This window comes from Schistocerca piceifrons, chromosome 2, assembly GCF_021461385.2.
Source record: "Schistocerca piceifrons isolate TAMUIC-IGC-003096 chromosome 2, iqSchPice1.1, whole genome shotgun sequence".
Taxonomy (NCBI): domain Eukaryota; kingdom Metazoa; phylum Arthropoda; class Insecta; order Orthoptera; family Acrididae; genus Schistocerca; species Schistocerca piceifrons.
Window position 1 is genome coordinate 369,546,781 of NC_060139.1, and position 14,447 is coordinate 369,561,227.

At 44.1% G+C, this 14,447-nt stretch overlaps 1 protein-coding gene across 1 annotated transcript in view; it reads left to right on the forward strand.

The window, feature by feature from the left end:
* The first annotated feature begins 7,882 nt into the window (after nucleotides 1–7,882).
* The window catches only part of LOC124775395 (ice-structuring glycoprotein-like), a 54,458-nt gene continuing 47,893 nt past the window's right edge, over nucleotides 7,883–14,447 (forward strand). The window contains exons 1-3 of the mRNA XM_047250229.1: nucleotides 7,883–7,912; nucleotides 9,703–10,469; nucleotides 12,827–12,893. Of these exons, the coding sequence (XP_047106185.1) occupies nucleotides 7,901–7,912; nucleotides 9,703–10,469; nucleotides 12,827–12,893 (846 nt within the window). The 5' untranslated portion in view covers nucleotides 7,883–7,900. The remainder of the gene's footprint in view (nucleotides 7,913–9,702; nucleotides 10,470–12,826; nucleotides 12,894–14,447) is intronic.

Consider the following 14,447-nt stretch of genomic DNA (forward strand, 5'->3'; position numbering starts at 1 on the left):
TATGATGTTGGCCCACCTTTAGCTTTAATGACAGCTTCGACTCTCGCAGGCATACGTTGAATCAGGTGCTGGAAGGTTTCTTGGAGAATAGCAGCCATTTCTTCACGGAGTGAGAGGTATCGACGTCGGTCGGTGAGGCCTATCACGAGGTCGGCGTTCCAAAACATTTCATAGGTGTTCTATTAGATTCAGGTCAGGACTCTGTGCAGGCCAGTCCATTACAGGGATGTTATTGTCGCGTAACCGCTCCGCCACAGGCCGTGCATTATGAACAGGTGCTTGATCGTGTTGAAAAATGGAATCGCCATCCCCGAATTGCTCTTCAACAGTAGAAATGCAAGAAAGTGCTTAAAATATCAATGTAGGCCCGTGCTGTGATAGTGCCATGCAAAACAACGAGGGTTGCAAGTCCCCTTCATGTAAAACACTGCCACACCACAACACCACAGCCTCCGAATTTTACTGTTGACACTACACGCGCTGGCAGATTACGTTCACAGGGCGTTCGCCGTACCCATCGGATCGCTACATTGTGTACCGTGATTCATCACTCTACACAAAGTTTTTCCACTGTTCAGTCGTCCAATGTTTACGCTAATTACACCAAGTGAGGCGTCGTTTGGCATTTACCGGCGTGATGTGTGGCTTATGAGCAGCCGCTCGACCATGAAATTCAAGTTTTCTCACCTCCCGCCTGCTGCCATAGTACTTGCCGTGGATCCTGATGCAGTTTGGGGTTCTGTGTGATGATCTGGATAGATGTCTGCCTATTACACATTACGACGCTCTTCAACTGTCGGCGGTCTCTTTCAGTCAACAGACGAGGTCAACCTGTACACTTTTGCCTGTATGTGTCCCTTCACGTTTCCACTTCACTATCACAACGGAAACAGTGGACCTAGGGATGTTTAGGAGCGCGTAAATCTCGCGTACGGAGGTATGACACAAGTTACACCCAATCACCTGACCACGTTCGAAGTCCGTGAGTTCCGCGGAACGCTCCATTCTCCTCTCTTACGATGTCTAATGACTACTGACATCGATGATATGGAGTACTTGGCAATAGGTGGCACTACAATGCACCTAATATAAAAAACATAATATTTTTTGGGGTGTCCAGATACTTTTGATCACGTAGTGTAGAAACGAGTGTACACAACATGTTATAATTTTCTCAGTAATATTGTCTATCCCCTAGAGTTCAAAATTATTTTGAATAATATATGTGAATTTCATTAACTGAGGGCTCAGTTTAAATGATTACCATGTACTTCTATACTTTGCATTTATTCGTATGATAAAGTACGTATACTTTCGAGTCGATCGTTCTAGGGAAGTAACAAGAACAGAATGTGGATTATATATGGCCGCGATAGTGTTTTATTAAGCCAGAGGTTTTAAATCTAGTGCGTCTGACGCCTATAGCAGTCTAGGGTAAAAGTACCGGCGCCAGTACCGACGCTTGTATCGATCCCCGTATCACACAGGCTTTTGTTTGTTTTGTTTGGGTCGAGGCAGTGTCGGCAGATAAAGGTAGTACACCGTTTGTTTGCGAATTATACAGATATTTACGAGCTTCAAAGAGGAGCGACTTATTTTCAACCATTTTTGTGGATGCTAGTTTACGTGCCTTTCTTTGCGTGTTAGTGCGTTTACCAGTCACAGTCTAGCATTCTAAGAACTATATACTGCACTGTTTTGCCGTCTTTGGTATGAAAAGGGTCTGTGACTGCTGTGTTAAGATGCGAGCCGAGTTGGTTACAATTTACGCAAAGTTCTAGCCGGTGGTGGCTTTCGTCTCATAGCTTGAGGCTGTCGGCAGTGGGTGCCACTGTAAGGGGGTTGGACTTGGGGATCCGAGGGATGTCCTGCTCGTCCTTCGTATCCCCCGATCGGTCCACTACTGTGGCCGTTCCAGGTGCTGCCGCACTGAAGTTGACTCCTCACCGGTAGTCGAGTGAGAGGTCACTCCAAGAAGAGGCAGGCAGTGAAAGACTCTCTTCTGGGAAGCCGATCAGATGGCCACCCCGGTTCATCTGACTAACAGGTTTCGTGGGCTATTTATGGATGATTAAGAACCTGTGCCAGGCGAAATCACTCGCGTGTTCCAAAGGAAGCACCTCGGCCGTAAGGTCTGGGCGTTTACAGAGGATGGGTTTACTGGTAGTTGTGGGCTCCATCGTTAGGTGCGTAATTGGGCCCCTTATGGATATGGCTGCCAAAGAGGGAAAGAATCCAGTGCGCACCCTGTGTGCATACCGGGAGGAGTCATTCCAGATGCGGAAAGTCGGCTTCTCGATGCCATGAAGAGCACAGGATGCAGATAAAAATGGTTCAAATGGCTCTGAGCACTATGGGACTCAACTGCTGAGGTCATTAGTCCCCTAGAACTTAGAACTAGTTAAACCTAACTAACCTAAGGACATCACAAACATCCATGCCCGAGGCAGGATTCGAACCTGCGACCGTAGCGGTCTTGCGGTTCCAGACTGCAGCGCCTTTAACCGCACGGCCACTTCGACCGGCCAGGATGCAGATAACTGCAGTGGTAGCTCATATCGGAACTAACGGTGTGTGTCACTTTGGATCAGATAAAATTCTCTCTGGTTTCAGGCGGGTAGCTGAAGCAGCAAAGACTGCCAGTTTTGCTTGTGAGACCAAGGCGGAGCTCGCCATCTGTAGAGTCGAGTGAAGGGTCTGAATCAGAGGCTCAGACGATGGCCACCATGGGGGCTGCAGATTGCTCGCCATGGGGTAGTGGGTTTCCGGGTTTCGCTTAAAAGGTTACGGGTCTACTGCACTCAAGAAGTGGCTACAAGGATGCTTGAGGCTGTGGAGGGACTGGGCTGCTTTTTAGGTAAGAGCGTCTCGCGAAACTACAGAAAGGGTTGAAACACGTATGTAACGTAGCAGCGATGGTGAGGCACGTTAAAATCTTTGACCAGAGAGCCTATTATCGTAGTTAGTCTGCGCTTGACCGCGCGAGAGTTGCGAGCAGCTGTCTGTCGATAGCAGTAGCTCAGTTCAGTTGCGTCCAGCAGTACGCTAGTAGTCGTCATGCAGAGCAGTCGGTCAGTAGTAGCAGCCCAGTGCGGTTGTGTGATGTAGTCTGTCGGCAATACTGGTCAAGGTGCTGAATGAGGTATATTATTAATTAAGGTAATCATCAGATAATGTAAAGTTTATTTATTGTAATTAATTTCCAACAAGTGCCCCAATAATAATTTTGATTTCAAAAGCAATTTTACAAAACAAATTTATTTAATTGAACTAACGATTTCGTTCCACTTCCCTTAAAGAAAAGTTTTAGTTAAATTACAAAAAAAAAAAGAATATTATTATTTGCAATGCAGTTCCTCCAAGCCGTGCGCAAGAATAAGAGCAGAAATTTGACTAGCAGTTACAATGAGGTAAGAATTTAATTCTGATTTTTTTGCACAGGGCCAAAGACCGATATTTCGGTTTAATTGAATTATCATTACCACTGAGATTTCATTAGCACTGAATTGTTTTTCATTATTTTTGTGGGAGCTTACACCAGAGTCAGATTGCGAATTTCACATTTTTGTTGCCTTTGTCAGTACATTTCATTGCAGGGAGGTTATTCTTGGGTCCCATTTATTATTATATTTTTTATTTAAATATTTCTGTGGGGACGATATTGCTTCTTGGCTCCATTTCTATATAATATTGTCATTTAAAATTTTTGTGGGGAGGTTACAGGGTGTCACGCTAAGAACTGCATGACAAACAGGAAAAAGTAGACATAGAAAATATAGTTACTGTAATAGTAAATTGGCGTAGCTGTGTTGGAAAAGAATCAGAGCTCCAAGCGCTAACAGGAAGCACTGAAGCTCAAATCGTTATAGTACGGAAAGCTGGCAAAATCCTGAAATACGTTCAGCCGAAATTTTTACAAAGGGCATAACCGTGTTCACAAAGGATAGATTAAATACAATTGGTGGTGAAGTACTTATAGCTGTCGGAAGTAGTTTACATTATACTGAAAGCAAAGTAGATAGACCTGTGTGGTGGTTTGAGATTATACCTGACAAACGGAATAAATTAACAAGTGGTTCCTTATATCGACCCCTCAACTCAGGTTTTACAGTTACTGAACAGTGCAGCAAAGAAAACTTGAGCCTCACTTCAAATAGGTACCTCCCCCCCCTCCCCCCCCCCCCCCCCCCCCCCCCAGTCTTAAAGTTATAGATGGTGCAGACGTCAATCCAGCCTCGATATGTTGGTGGAAATATACATTTAAAGTCGGAGGTAAGCATAAAACATTACCGAAATCGTCCTGAAAGCGTTCTCAGAAAATTAAATTGAACGATTACTTCAGGAGCCTATTCGATGTGTAAATGCTTGCGAAGACTAACTTGGCCTCTAAGCAACAAATAATCCCGACGTAATAGGGAGCATCGTGACAGATACAGGGATTAGTTACCACAAGGCTGTTGTGACAAGACAGAATACCACAACATTTACCCCCATTGAAAATAAACGCAAAATATCTCATATAACTATTTAAAAAAGGAGATCAAAATTCTCTTCAGGCCCAACTAAGAGACAGTACTCCTTCTAATACGAATCTGTAAGCGTTGACCAGATGTGTTTTAAATTCAAAGAAATAGTGTCGATGGCTGTTGAGAGACATACACCAAATAAATTAGTAGCATATGGTTTAGATCCCTCATGGTATACAAAACATTGCACAACCCTGTTGGAGAAGCAGGAAAAAACATGCCAAATTTAGAAAAAAGCAAAACCATTAAGATTGGGGGAGTTTTACAGATGCTCAAAACGTAGTGCGAACATCAATGCGAGATGCTTCCAATACTTTCCACAAAGAAATCTGTCTCGAAATGTGGCAGAAAATCGAAGGAAATTCTTGTCGTATGAAAAGTATATCAGTGGAAAGACACAATCAGTACCTTCACTGCGCCATATCAATGGTGGTGTTCCTGATGACAGTGCCACTAAACCAGAATTATAAACATCATTTTCGGAAATTCCTTCACAAAAGAAGACGAAGTACGTATTCCAGAATTCGAAACAAGAACAATTGCCAACACGAATAACTACGAAGTAGATATCGTCGGCGCGGTAAAGCAGCTTAAATCACATAATAAAGGCAAGGCTTTAGGTCCTGCCTATATACCAGTCAGGCTTTTCTCAGAGTATGCTTATACAATAGCTCCATATTTAGCGATCATATTCAACCCTTTGCTCGGTGGAGTATCCGTACCTAAAGACGGGAACGTTGCACAAGTCATACCAATATCCATGAAAGGAAATACGAGTAATACGCTGAATTATATAATCTTGTCGCTAACGTCGATTTGCAGTAGGATTTTGGAACACACACACTTTTTTCGAACACTACGAATTACCTCTAAGAAAACGGTTTATTGACAAACAGCCAATAAGAATTCAGAAAATATCGTTCTTTTGAAATACATCTAGCTGTTTATTCTCTCGAAGTAATGAGTAGTGTTGACGGGGGATATCAAATTGATTCCATAATTTTAGATTTCCCGAAGGCCTTTGAACACCGAACCTCAGAAGCAACTTCTAATCGAATTGTGTACTTATGGACTCAGTTGACTCACTGGTTTCGTGATTTCCTGTCAGAAATGTCACATTTTCGTAATTGACGGAAAGTAATCGAGTAAAACAGAAGTAATGTATGACATTCCCAAGGAAGAGTTACATGTTCTCTGCTGTGCCTGATCCACACGAAAGATTTAGGAGACAATCTTGAGTATCACTCTCATATTGTTTGCAGATGATCTGTCATCTATTGTCTTATAAAGCCATCAGATGATCAAAACAAACTGCAAGATATTTTGCCAAGACTGGCTATTCACTCTAAATATCGAAAAGTGTGAAGTCAACCACATGAGGACCAAGGAATCCGCCGAATTTCGGTTACACGATAAACCACACATGTAGCTATGTAGTTAGAGATGACAATTACGAATGACCTAAGTTGGAACGATCACATAGATAACGTTGTGGGCAAAACAAACCAACGATTACAATTTACATTCGCAGAACACTGAGAAACTGCAGCAGGGTTACTAAAGAGACTGCCTATACTACGCTTGTACCTCCTCTGGAGTATTGCTATGCGGTGTGTGACCCGTATCAGATAGGATCGACGGAGAACATCGAAAAAAGTTCAAAGAACTGCAGCCCGTTTTATACTATCACGGAAAAGGGGAAAGAGCGCCACGGATAGGGTACGTGAATTAGGGTGACAAACATTAACACAAAGGCGTTTTTCGCTGCGGCAGGATCCTCTCACGAAAGTACAGTCACCATCTTTCTCCTCAGACCGTGAAAATATTTTAAGGCTCCCAACTAGGCCTATATAGGAAGGAATGATAACCATAATAAAATAAGAGATCTCAGAGCTCGCATGGAAAAATTTAAGTGTTCACTCTTCCTGCGCGCTGTTCGAGAATGGAACGGCAGAGAAATGACTTAAAGATGGTTTCACGAACTGTCTGTCAGGCACTTAACTACAAACTGCATAATAATTATGTAGATGTAGTTGTGTATACGTAATGCTACATGATGGCTTACAATGAGAAAAAAGATCACGAATGACACAAGTGCTATACGATATATTACATGTGCTAATGGTAATAATGGGACCAGAAAGAATACCGCACTCCAAAAGGAAGGACTTTTCATTCCATTTTTGATTTTAAACACGAAGAAATTTTATTTCGGAAAATAAGATAAACAAAGAGAAAGAACAGGAGAAAAAGTAGTAAAACAGGTTGAAGAATGTAGTGTGAGAAGCTAGCCATCGAAATCGTGTTTTGGAGAGAGACAGAATGGACTATAGGGGGAGATGGCACCTCCCTCAACCCTGCTCTCACCCCCTCCCCCCCCGCCCCCACAAGAAAAGAAAAACATTGTCTCGCGGTAAAGGCCGTGTCTACAAACCACGTGGTCACAGGATGGAATCCCGGCCGCACCACGGAAATTTTCAGTCTGATTTAAACTTAGCCATCACCTCCCAACGATGTGAGAAGTCACCAGAAACGACACGTCGTTCAGATTCCACTTTTAACGGCAGGTCCGTCCAGCTCGGTTGCTGCGCTGGTCAGGGCGACGGACTGGTAGACGATGGAGCCCCGGTTTGATTCCCGGCAGGGTAGGAAATTTTCTCCGGTCGGGGACTGTGTGTTGCGTTGATCTCACATTCGTATCGTCATAACCAACATTAAAATGCTTAGGTGGCTGTGTGGGTGCGCCTCGATGGCCAGTAAAACACATAGGTCTCCTTTCGCGTTTGGATAACTGGGGTACATAAGGGATACAAAAGCCGCCTCAGTGGTATACAATTGAAAGACTTGCACCCGGCCACTGAGAGAAGCGAATCATTATTAATAGCCACTATGGTGTTGAGCTTGACTGGATGATTATAAAGGCACAACATTAAGAAGTACATTTTTGTTTTTATAGTACTGATACAAGTTAAAGACATTTTATAGATGCTATAACTCTAATCGCAGTGCTGCGTTGTGCGCTTCCTTCTTACTTGTCAACAGCAATAGCAGTTTCGGAATTTCCGTCTTTGGCGCTACCAAAGGGTCGCATACCAGAAATAGATAACATTCTTAATGTAGGAGTTGGACGGCTCCAGTCTGAAGGGATCTGTAAACTGCAGCAGATGACACCACACGAGCGTAACCCATATATCTGGGCATGCGGAGTGCCGGTCAGCTGTTAGGCTGTACAGAGGACCGGTGCTGAGGTTGCGGCAGCACTTCTCGAGTGGTTCTTGTCAGACGAGATTGCCGCCGAGAGCCGTGGACCAGTATATAAGCGACGGCCGCCGGCTGTCACCGCACACGGCCTCCAGCACTCACCAGCGGACAACATGGCTTGCAAGGTGAGGCTCAGGACACCCTTGTAGTTGACCCGTGATACTGTTTCAGTAGGTTCCAATACTCATATGTTTCACACATGCGGTACGCCAGTCGTGTGTGAAGAACACGCAGTCCACCCAACATGTTTCGCAATAGCTAATTTATATATTGACTCGTACAGAAAGAGCGTTTTTATAGGAACGCGCTTCACAGACTTTCCACATTTCAACTGCCTTATCACAAAATTCACCTACGTACGTACCTCCCATGCCATTGTAAGGTAGCTGGTGAGAAGTATTTTGTACCCTTAGCGACATCCCCATTAATTTACACCAAAAGCGAGCATTGGAGAATCGATTGTTTGTATAACACCTGTATTTGGTCTAGTATCCTTTTTCTTAATCTAATTTATGGGCTTATTAGTATTTGTCTCTAGTATTGGTTCTTTATACAGTCACAATTGTTTTTCACAAAAAAAATCATGTTTATATTCCAGAAATCAGTGTAAGATAGTTGCCCATATTCCTAGCAAACTCGCTTTGAGTGAGCAAGTTGTTACAAATGCATCGTTGAATTGCAGGAACAAAATTTCTGAAACTCTCTGTAGAAGATTAATGCAATTTTCAACTTAAATTTGGAGAGTTAGCGTTATAGTGGGGCGGTGGTGGTCGTGGAGGGGAGGGGGGGGGGGGGTATGTTTTGTGCGGTAAGCCATTCAGTCTCCACTTTCGTGACCACAGTTCACAACGAATTTCAAGCCCTTAATTCAACTGTCGAAATTTGTTCAAATGATCCCTGCTGTATTGTGTAGTCGCACGCCTCAAATCCAGTCCTAGCAAACATGAATCAGCATTCCCATAATGTTTCAAAATATTTGAGGTGGTTACTGTGATGACTTCGTTAGCCAAACCACTAATGATTTCCTAACTGATATATTCAGCTAATACTTCGCTCTGCTCATCTTGATGTAGATTCTGGTTGCCTCCGCATTTCTTCTACTAACGGCGTATGTAAGACAGCAGAGAACTGACTACACACACAGTGTTCCATCATTTTTCACAATGTGGCTTTATGAGCCTAGTAACATTAATCTAGCTCTAATACGATTGATTTTTCTAAACTGTAAACCATCGGCGTTATCTAGACAGGAAATGACTGCGTATATCTACTGTAACATTTTATTGAACTTAAGTCAATTTATATGATAAAAGAGCCTTCATTTCAGCATAATTGAAAGCAGTGGAATCTCAAAAGGCATCAAATCGTAACTTGTCAGATAACAGTCTTTAACTGGGTGAAAGGAAATTTAACGAAGCGAGAATATGGCAGAAGCAAATACACTGCATATGACATCAATTAATTTTGAGTCTTTCTTCAGATAATACATGATTACTGTGTGAATATATATTGTAATTTCGCGATATTAAAAGTTTTCGGGTTTTGGTATAGCGTCAGTCTTTCCGTAACCTAAGCATCCGACGTTTCGGTCGTCTTACTGGCGCCTTCTTCCGGAAGCTGACAGCACATTGCGGGCAGCTGCAGGTGAAAAGCCCACGACAGAGAGATCGAAACAATGGATTGGGAGATTGTGGAAACAATGACTCAGTACCACACGACAGAGAGATCGAAACAATGGATCGGGAGATTGTGGAAACAATGACTCAGTACCAAAATACAAGATTTTCTTATTACCGTCAACAACGGCCTTGGGAGCCTATTCTTATATGATGCTTGATTTGCCGTTAGCAATGTTTAATGCGTATAATCTCTGGCCTATAGTTGCCCATATGTTGTGCTCTTTGGTTATCAACAGGTGATAATTTTCGTGGCAGCTCTGTCGCTGGCCCACGCCGGTTACCTGGGAGCACCTGCAGTCCTCGCCCCCGCCGCCCCCATCGCTAGGGCCTACGCCCCCGCTATCGCCGCCGCCCCCATCGCAAGGGCATATGCCCCAGCTATCGCTGCCGCCCCTATCGCCAGAGCTTACGCTCCAGCAATCGCAGCTGCCCCCGCCATCCGCGCCGCACCCGTCGCCGTGGCCGCCGCCGCCCCCGCCGCCGTCGCTGCCGAGTACGACCCTCACCCAGAGTACAGCTTCGCCTACAACGTCCAGGACGCGCTGACGGGCGACTCCAAGAGCCAGCACGAGAGCCGCAGCGGTGACGTCGTTCAGGGCAGCTACAGCCTGGCAGAGCCCGACGGTTCCATCCGCACCGTCGACTACACTGCCGACCCCGTGAACGGCTTCAACGCCGTCGTGCACAAGGAGGCCGGCGCCCATCCCGCCGTTGCCGCCGCCCCCGCCCGTGTGGCCGTCGCCGCCCCCGCCATCGCGGCCGCCCCAGCGCTGGCGTACGGTGCCGGCCTCGGCTACGGTTATGCTAGAGCAGCCTACGCCGCCCCCGCCATTGCCGCCGCCCCCATTGCTAGGGCAGCCTACGCCGCCCCCGCCATCGCCGCTGCCCCTATCGCCAGAGCTGCCTACGCCGCCCCCATCGCTAGGGCGGCCATTGCTGGACCCGCTCTGGCTTATGGAGGATACGGATACGGTGGTTTGGGATATGGCAAGGCTATTCTTGGGTAAACGCTAATGTACAAACTATTCATTCGCATTTTTGCGAATGTTTCTGTTATTCTACACTTTCTGTGTAACAAAGTCTGATATGTAAATAAACCTCTGTTCACTTTAAATTAATAGTGCAGTTTCTGTTTCACATATTTTCTTTACAACACAATTACTCGAGCACGCTTTTACTCAGAACGTTTTGTGTGAAACGCAAACAGGGCAACTAAAATGTTCAGCTGGAGACTTTATGAATATTAGATTTTCTTCAGCCATACCGCCCTACTTTCTAGAAAACGAAAGTCAAAGTCTGAAGTATTTTTAGACTTTTTTTTCTTTACAGCGATATAAATATTACTCAATGGAGATAAATCAACAACTTTTGCATTTGAATGAAACTTATGAAACTAGATACAATAACAAAATCTACGTTATATTTACAGTTGACGAATTAACTTCCTTGGAAAGAAGAAGATCAGATGGAGTAATAAGAAGAATCTATAGCTATTTCCTATTGTCCGTCGGTAACGTGTCAGCCTCGTAACTGACAATGAACCCAGAGTTTGCTGTTCCTATTCGTGAGACTACCATTTTAGTACTGTTGCAAGTAGGCGTAAATATTCCTCGAAGTGGAGGACCAAGCTGTATACATTGATTGAAGGCTTATTATATTTGATATCATCTACAACACTTTCCTTGCTTACAAAAAACATATGATCAAGTTAATAGATTTATTTTATCACCTTTATTGATAAATAAAAACTGAACGAAATGTGTTCTTAAAACGACATTTTTTCACCGTGGTACATACAGTGTAACCTAGAGCCTGTAACCGACTAGATGAACGTGAGAAATCGTGCAAAATAACTCTGAAATTAACCGGTGTGGTCGAATTTTAGCAGCCTAGGACTGAACTAAGTGCAGTCATACCCTCTCGACTGCAAGTGGCGCTGTACTACGGAGAGTTGAGAAGGCTCCAACTCCTGGTGAGGACATCTCCTCGACGTTGAGATTTCGCTTTTCTTTTCCTCTCGTGTAGAATATAAAATGGAATTTCCTTTTTCGACTGAAGCATTTGTACCCACACATTTACAGACGGCAGTGTGCTTCAGTGTATACTGTAATAATTCCGCCGTTTAAAACTGAATGTAGAATTTGCAAGTCGTCTCAGGTTTCCTTTTTCTACGTGCATACGTCAGACCACTGTTGTGGTTTCGTTGTGCAGTAGGGGAACGTAAGTTGGGGAGGTGAATCTTCCTGCGACGGTTACGCAGAACTAAGAGAACACGCGCCAGGGTGTCACACCAGTCTCTTCCTGCAGCACGGGCAGTGCTGTGCAAGGAAGAGACGAGAAATGATTAAGGAGAATATTTCAGCACCGCTCTATAAAGATTCGGATTTACCACCGCGCGATGGAATCAGCATAATTTCTCATGAAATGCGTGGAAAAAAAGGCATAAGACTGGTAGTCACTGTTGGTCACAATATTTCCTGTCGCACAAGACAGTGTGAATCTACAGTTTAGAAGCGTCTCCCAGACAGTCGGAGCTAGAAATTCGAGAGTATTCTGTTTTGAATAAAAAGTCTGCACCCAGATTCCGAGGAGGGCAGCTTGCGGACGTCTATGGTCTCGACCTTTCCCGACTGTTAGGGAGAATGTACATATCACGACCGTTACTGAAGGTGCCCCATACTTGAAGCTAGATTTCCACTCTCCAGTACCTGAGGTGCATGTTACTGTTCAAAATTTTGTTTATAATCAAAATTCTCATTAGAAGCCAAAACCAGGTAGCTGCGCATCTTACTGTTCTGTCACCGGTAATACACTGAAGGTGAAGGTACGTCCACAGGGAGGAGCGGAAGGCGCCAGGAAGTCGCATGAGCACAGTCCGCTGCACACACCTCACTACTGCCTCTACCGCTAATAGCAGAGCGGCACTGCCCTATACCACCAGCAGACGTGGTAACCGCTGCGAAGCTGGTGCCGTGGTGTAACCTTACCTCACGCAGCAGTATCTCGTACGCGGTACATTCGTAGAAAACTTTGTCTGTTATTTCACTGCTTCTCATGTTGACACCACTGTAGAAAAAGTGCTTCGCGCCCAGACAAACAGAATAACGAGGACGGAAAGCGGTGAGATCGGTGTGTCTCATAATTTAAATGCTTTATTATTTCCGGTTACGAGCACGCAGATCATCTTGTATCAGTAACGGTCTTGTATCCAACAGTTGCGAATTTATTCCTCCTGTTGCACGTGACACTAGGCACCCTCTCTCCAAACAATGTCTTGCAATCTCACAAGAGCATAAAAATCACACTGTCGACATAGAGAATTACATCTTCTGTAGCGCTGAATCCATTTTTGATTTCCAGAAGCGGTGACACAGTGAAGTCGCAGAAAACAGGAACATATGCTGAGCCCTACGGCAAGGCTTTCGATGTCCGTTTGATTACATTATAATAAACTATAGTTCACTTCAGCAACTCAGTTTTTATAGCACTCCAAAAATTGTTATAGTGGTTTAGGACAGGGAAGACTTAGAAATATGTTACTTCTATATCATTGTAGTTTACAATAAGCGTTGAAGACGTCTGCAATGTCCACAAACGTTGCAGACAACATCCTCTGCGGAAGGAATTGTACTAGAATAACTAAAAATTTATGGCTTCGTCAATAACTCTGCCTTTTCTAAAATGGTAATGGTTCTACCTATGAACAAACTAACCTCTGTGAATCTAAGCCTTTAGGCCCTACGCTTGACTGGACCACTTATTTATAGTTCTTCACGACTAGCTGTCCACGAAATCATAGTCGCCGGAATTTTTAAATTACGATCACTTCCAAAGTTTTCCAAATCTTCACCAACCATCGCGTATCTTACTCTCTCCTATAAAAACAGAAAAAAAGTGCCGACCCATTTGTTGAGGTATCCTACGGTATTCACCTGACCATTCAGCGGTGTCCAATTTTACTATTATCACAATTGTGCAGCCTCCTTTTGCAAGTCGGTAAAGGCGGCAGCTGTATCCAAATATTCCGGCCGAACGATTGTTCCGAAATTGTGGGATTGTTTTGAAAGCATCACAGGACTGTATAGTGTAGTGTCTACAAAAAACTTTGGCTACTCTCAAAATTTCCACAAGTGTGTTCAATCAGATTCGTTAATGAACTAAAGTTACGGGAAAAAATTTCATGAGATTTTTTTGAGTAATGTATAAGGGGCTCTCAGACGAACACGAGACACATGGAAAGAAAAGTAAATAAACGGTTTATTGATTCAGAAATAATAACCACATCTGTTAAAACATTTATCCCACTGTGAGCAAGACGGTTAATGCCTTCATGGAAAAATTTTTCGGCTTACATATGGGACCATGTATGTGCGCAGGCGTGCGCCTCTTCGAAGCAAATTGACGGCCACGAATTTCTTCCTTCAGGGCTCCAAAAATATGGAAATCGTTTGTGGACAAATCGAGACCGTATGGAAGATGTGGAAGGGCTTCACAGAGAAACTTGTGCAGCGTAATTGAAACACCCCTAGAGACATGTGAGCCCGTCCACCATTTCTGTACTCGCAGTGATCGCAAAATAACAAGGAATATTTAGAATGCAAGTCTGAAATGACCTAAACGTTCTCCTTTTAGCCACCATCGCAAGCCACCACGGCCGGCCGGCAAGGAGCACTACAACAGTAATGTGTGGATAAGTTGAGAATTGGGTCAGTCGGCAGGCGTGCTAGGGTGGTTCGTGCTTTTGCGATGACCACTGTGTCCGGATGGCACAGCGATCAGCGCATCTGCCTAGTAAGAAGGAGATCCGGGTTCGAAACCTAGTTCGGTACAAACTTTCAACTTTCCTTATTGATTTAAATCAATGTCCACTGGTAGCTAATGTCATTAATTCCTTTGTGTCTTGATAACATTATAAACCTGAAGATGTGTCTGTACCGACGAGAAACCAGTGGTTGCGAAATAAGCACCTTCATAGAACTAT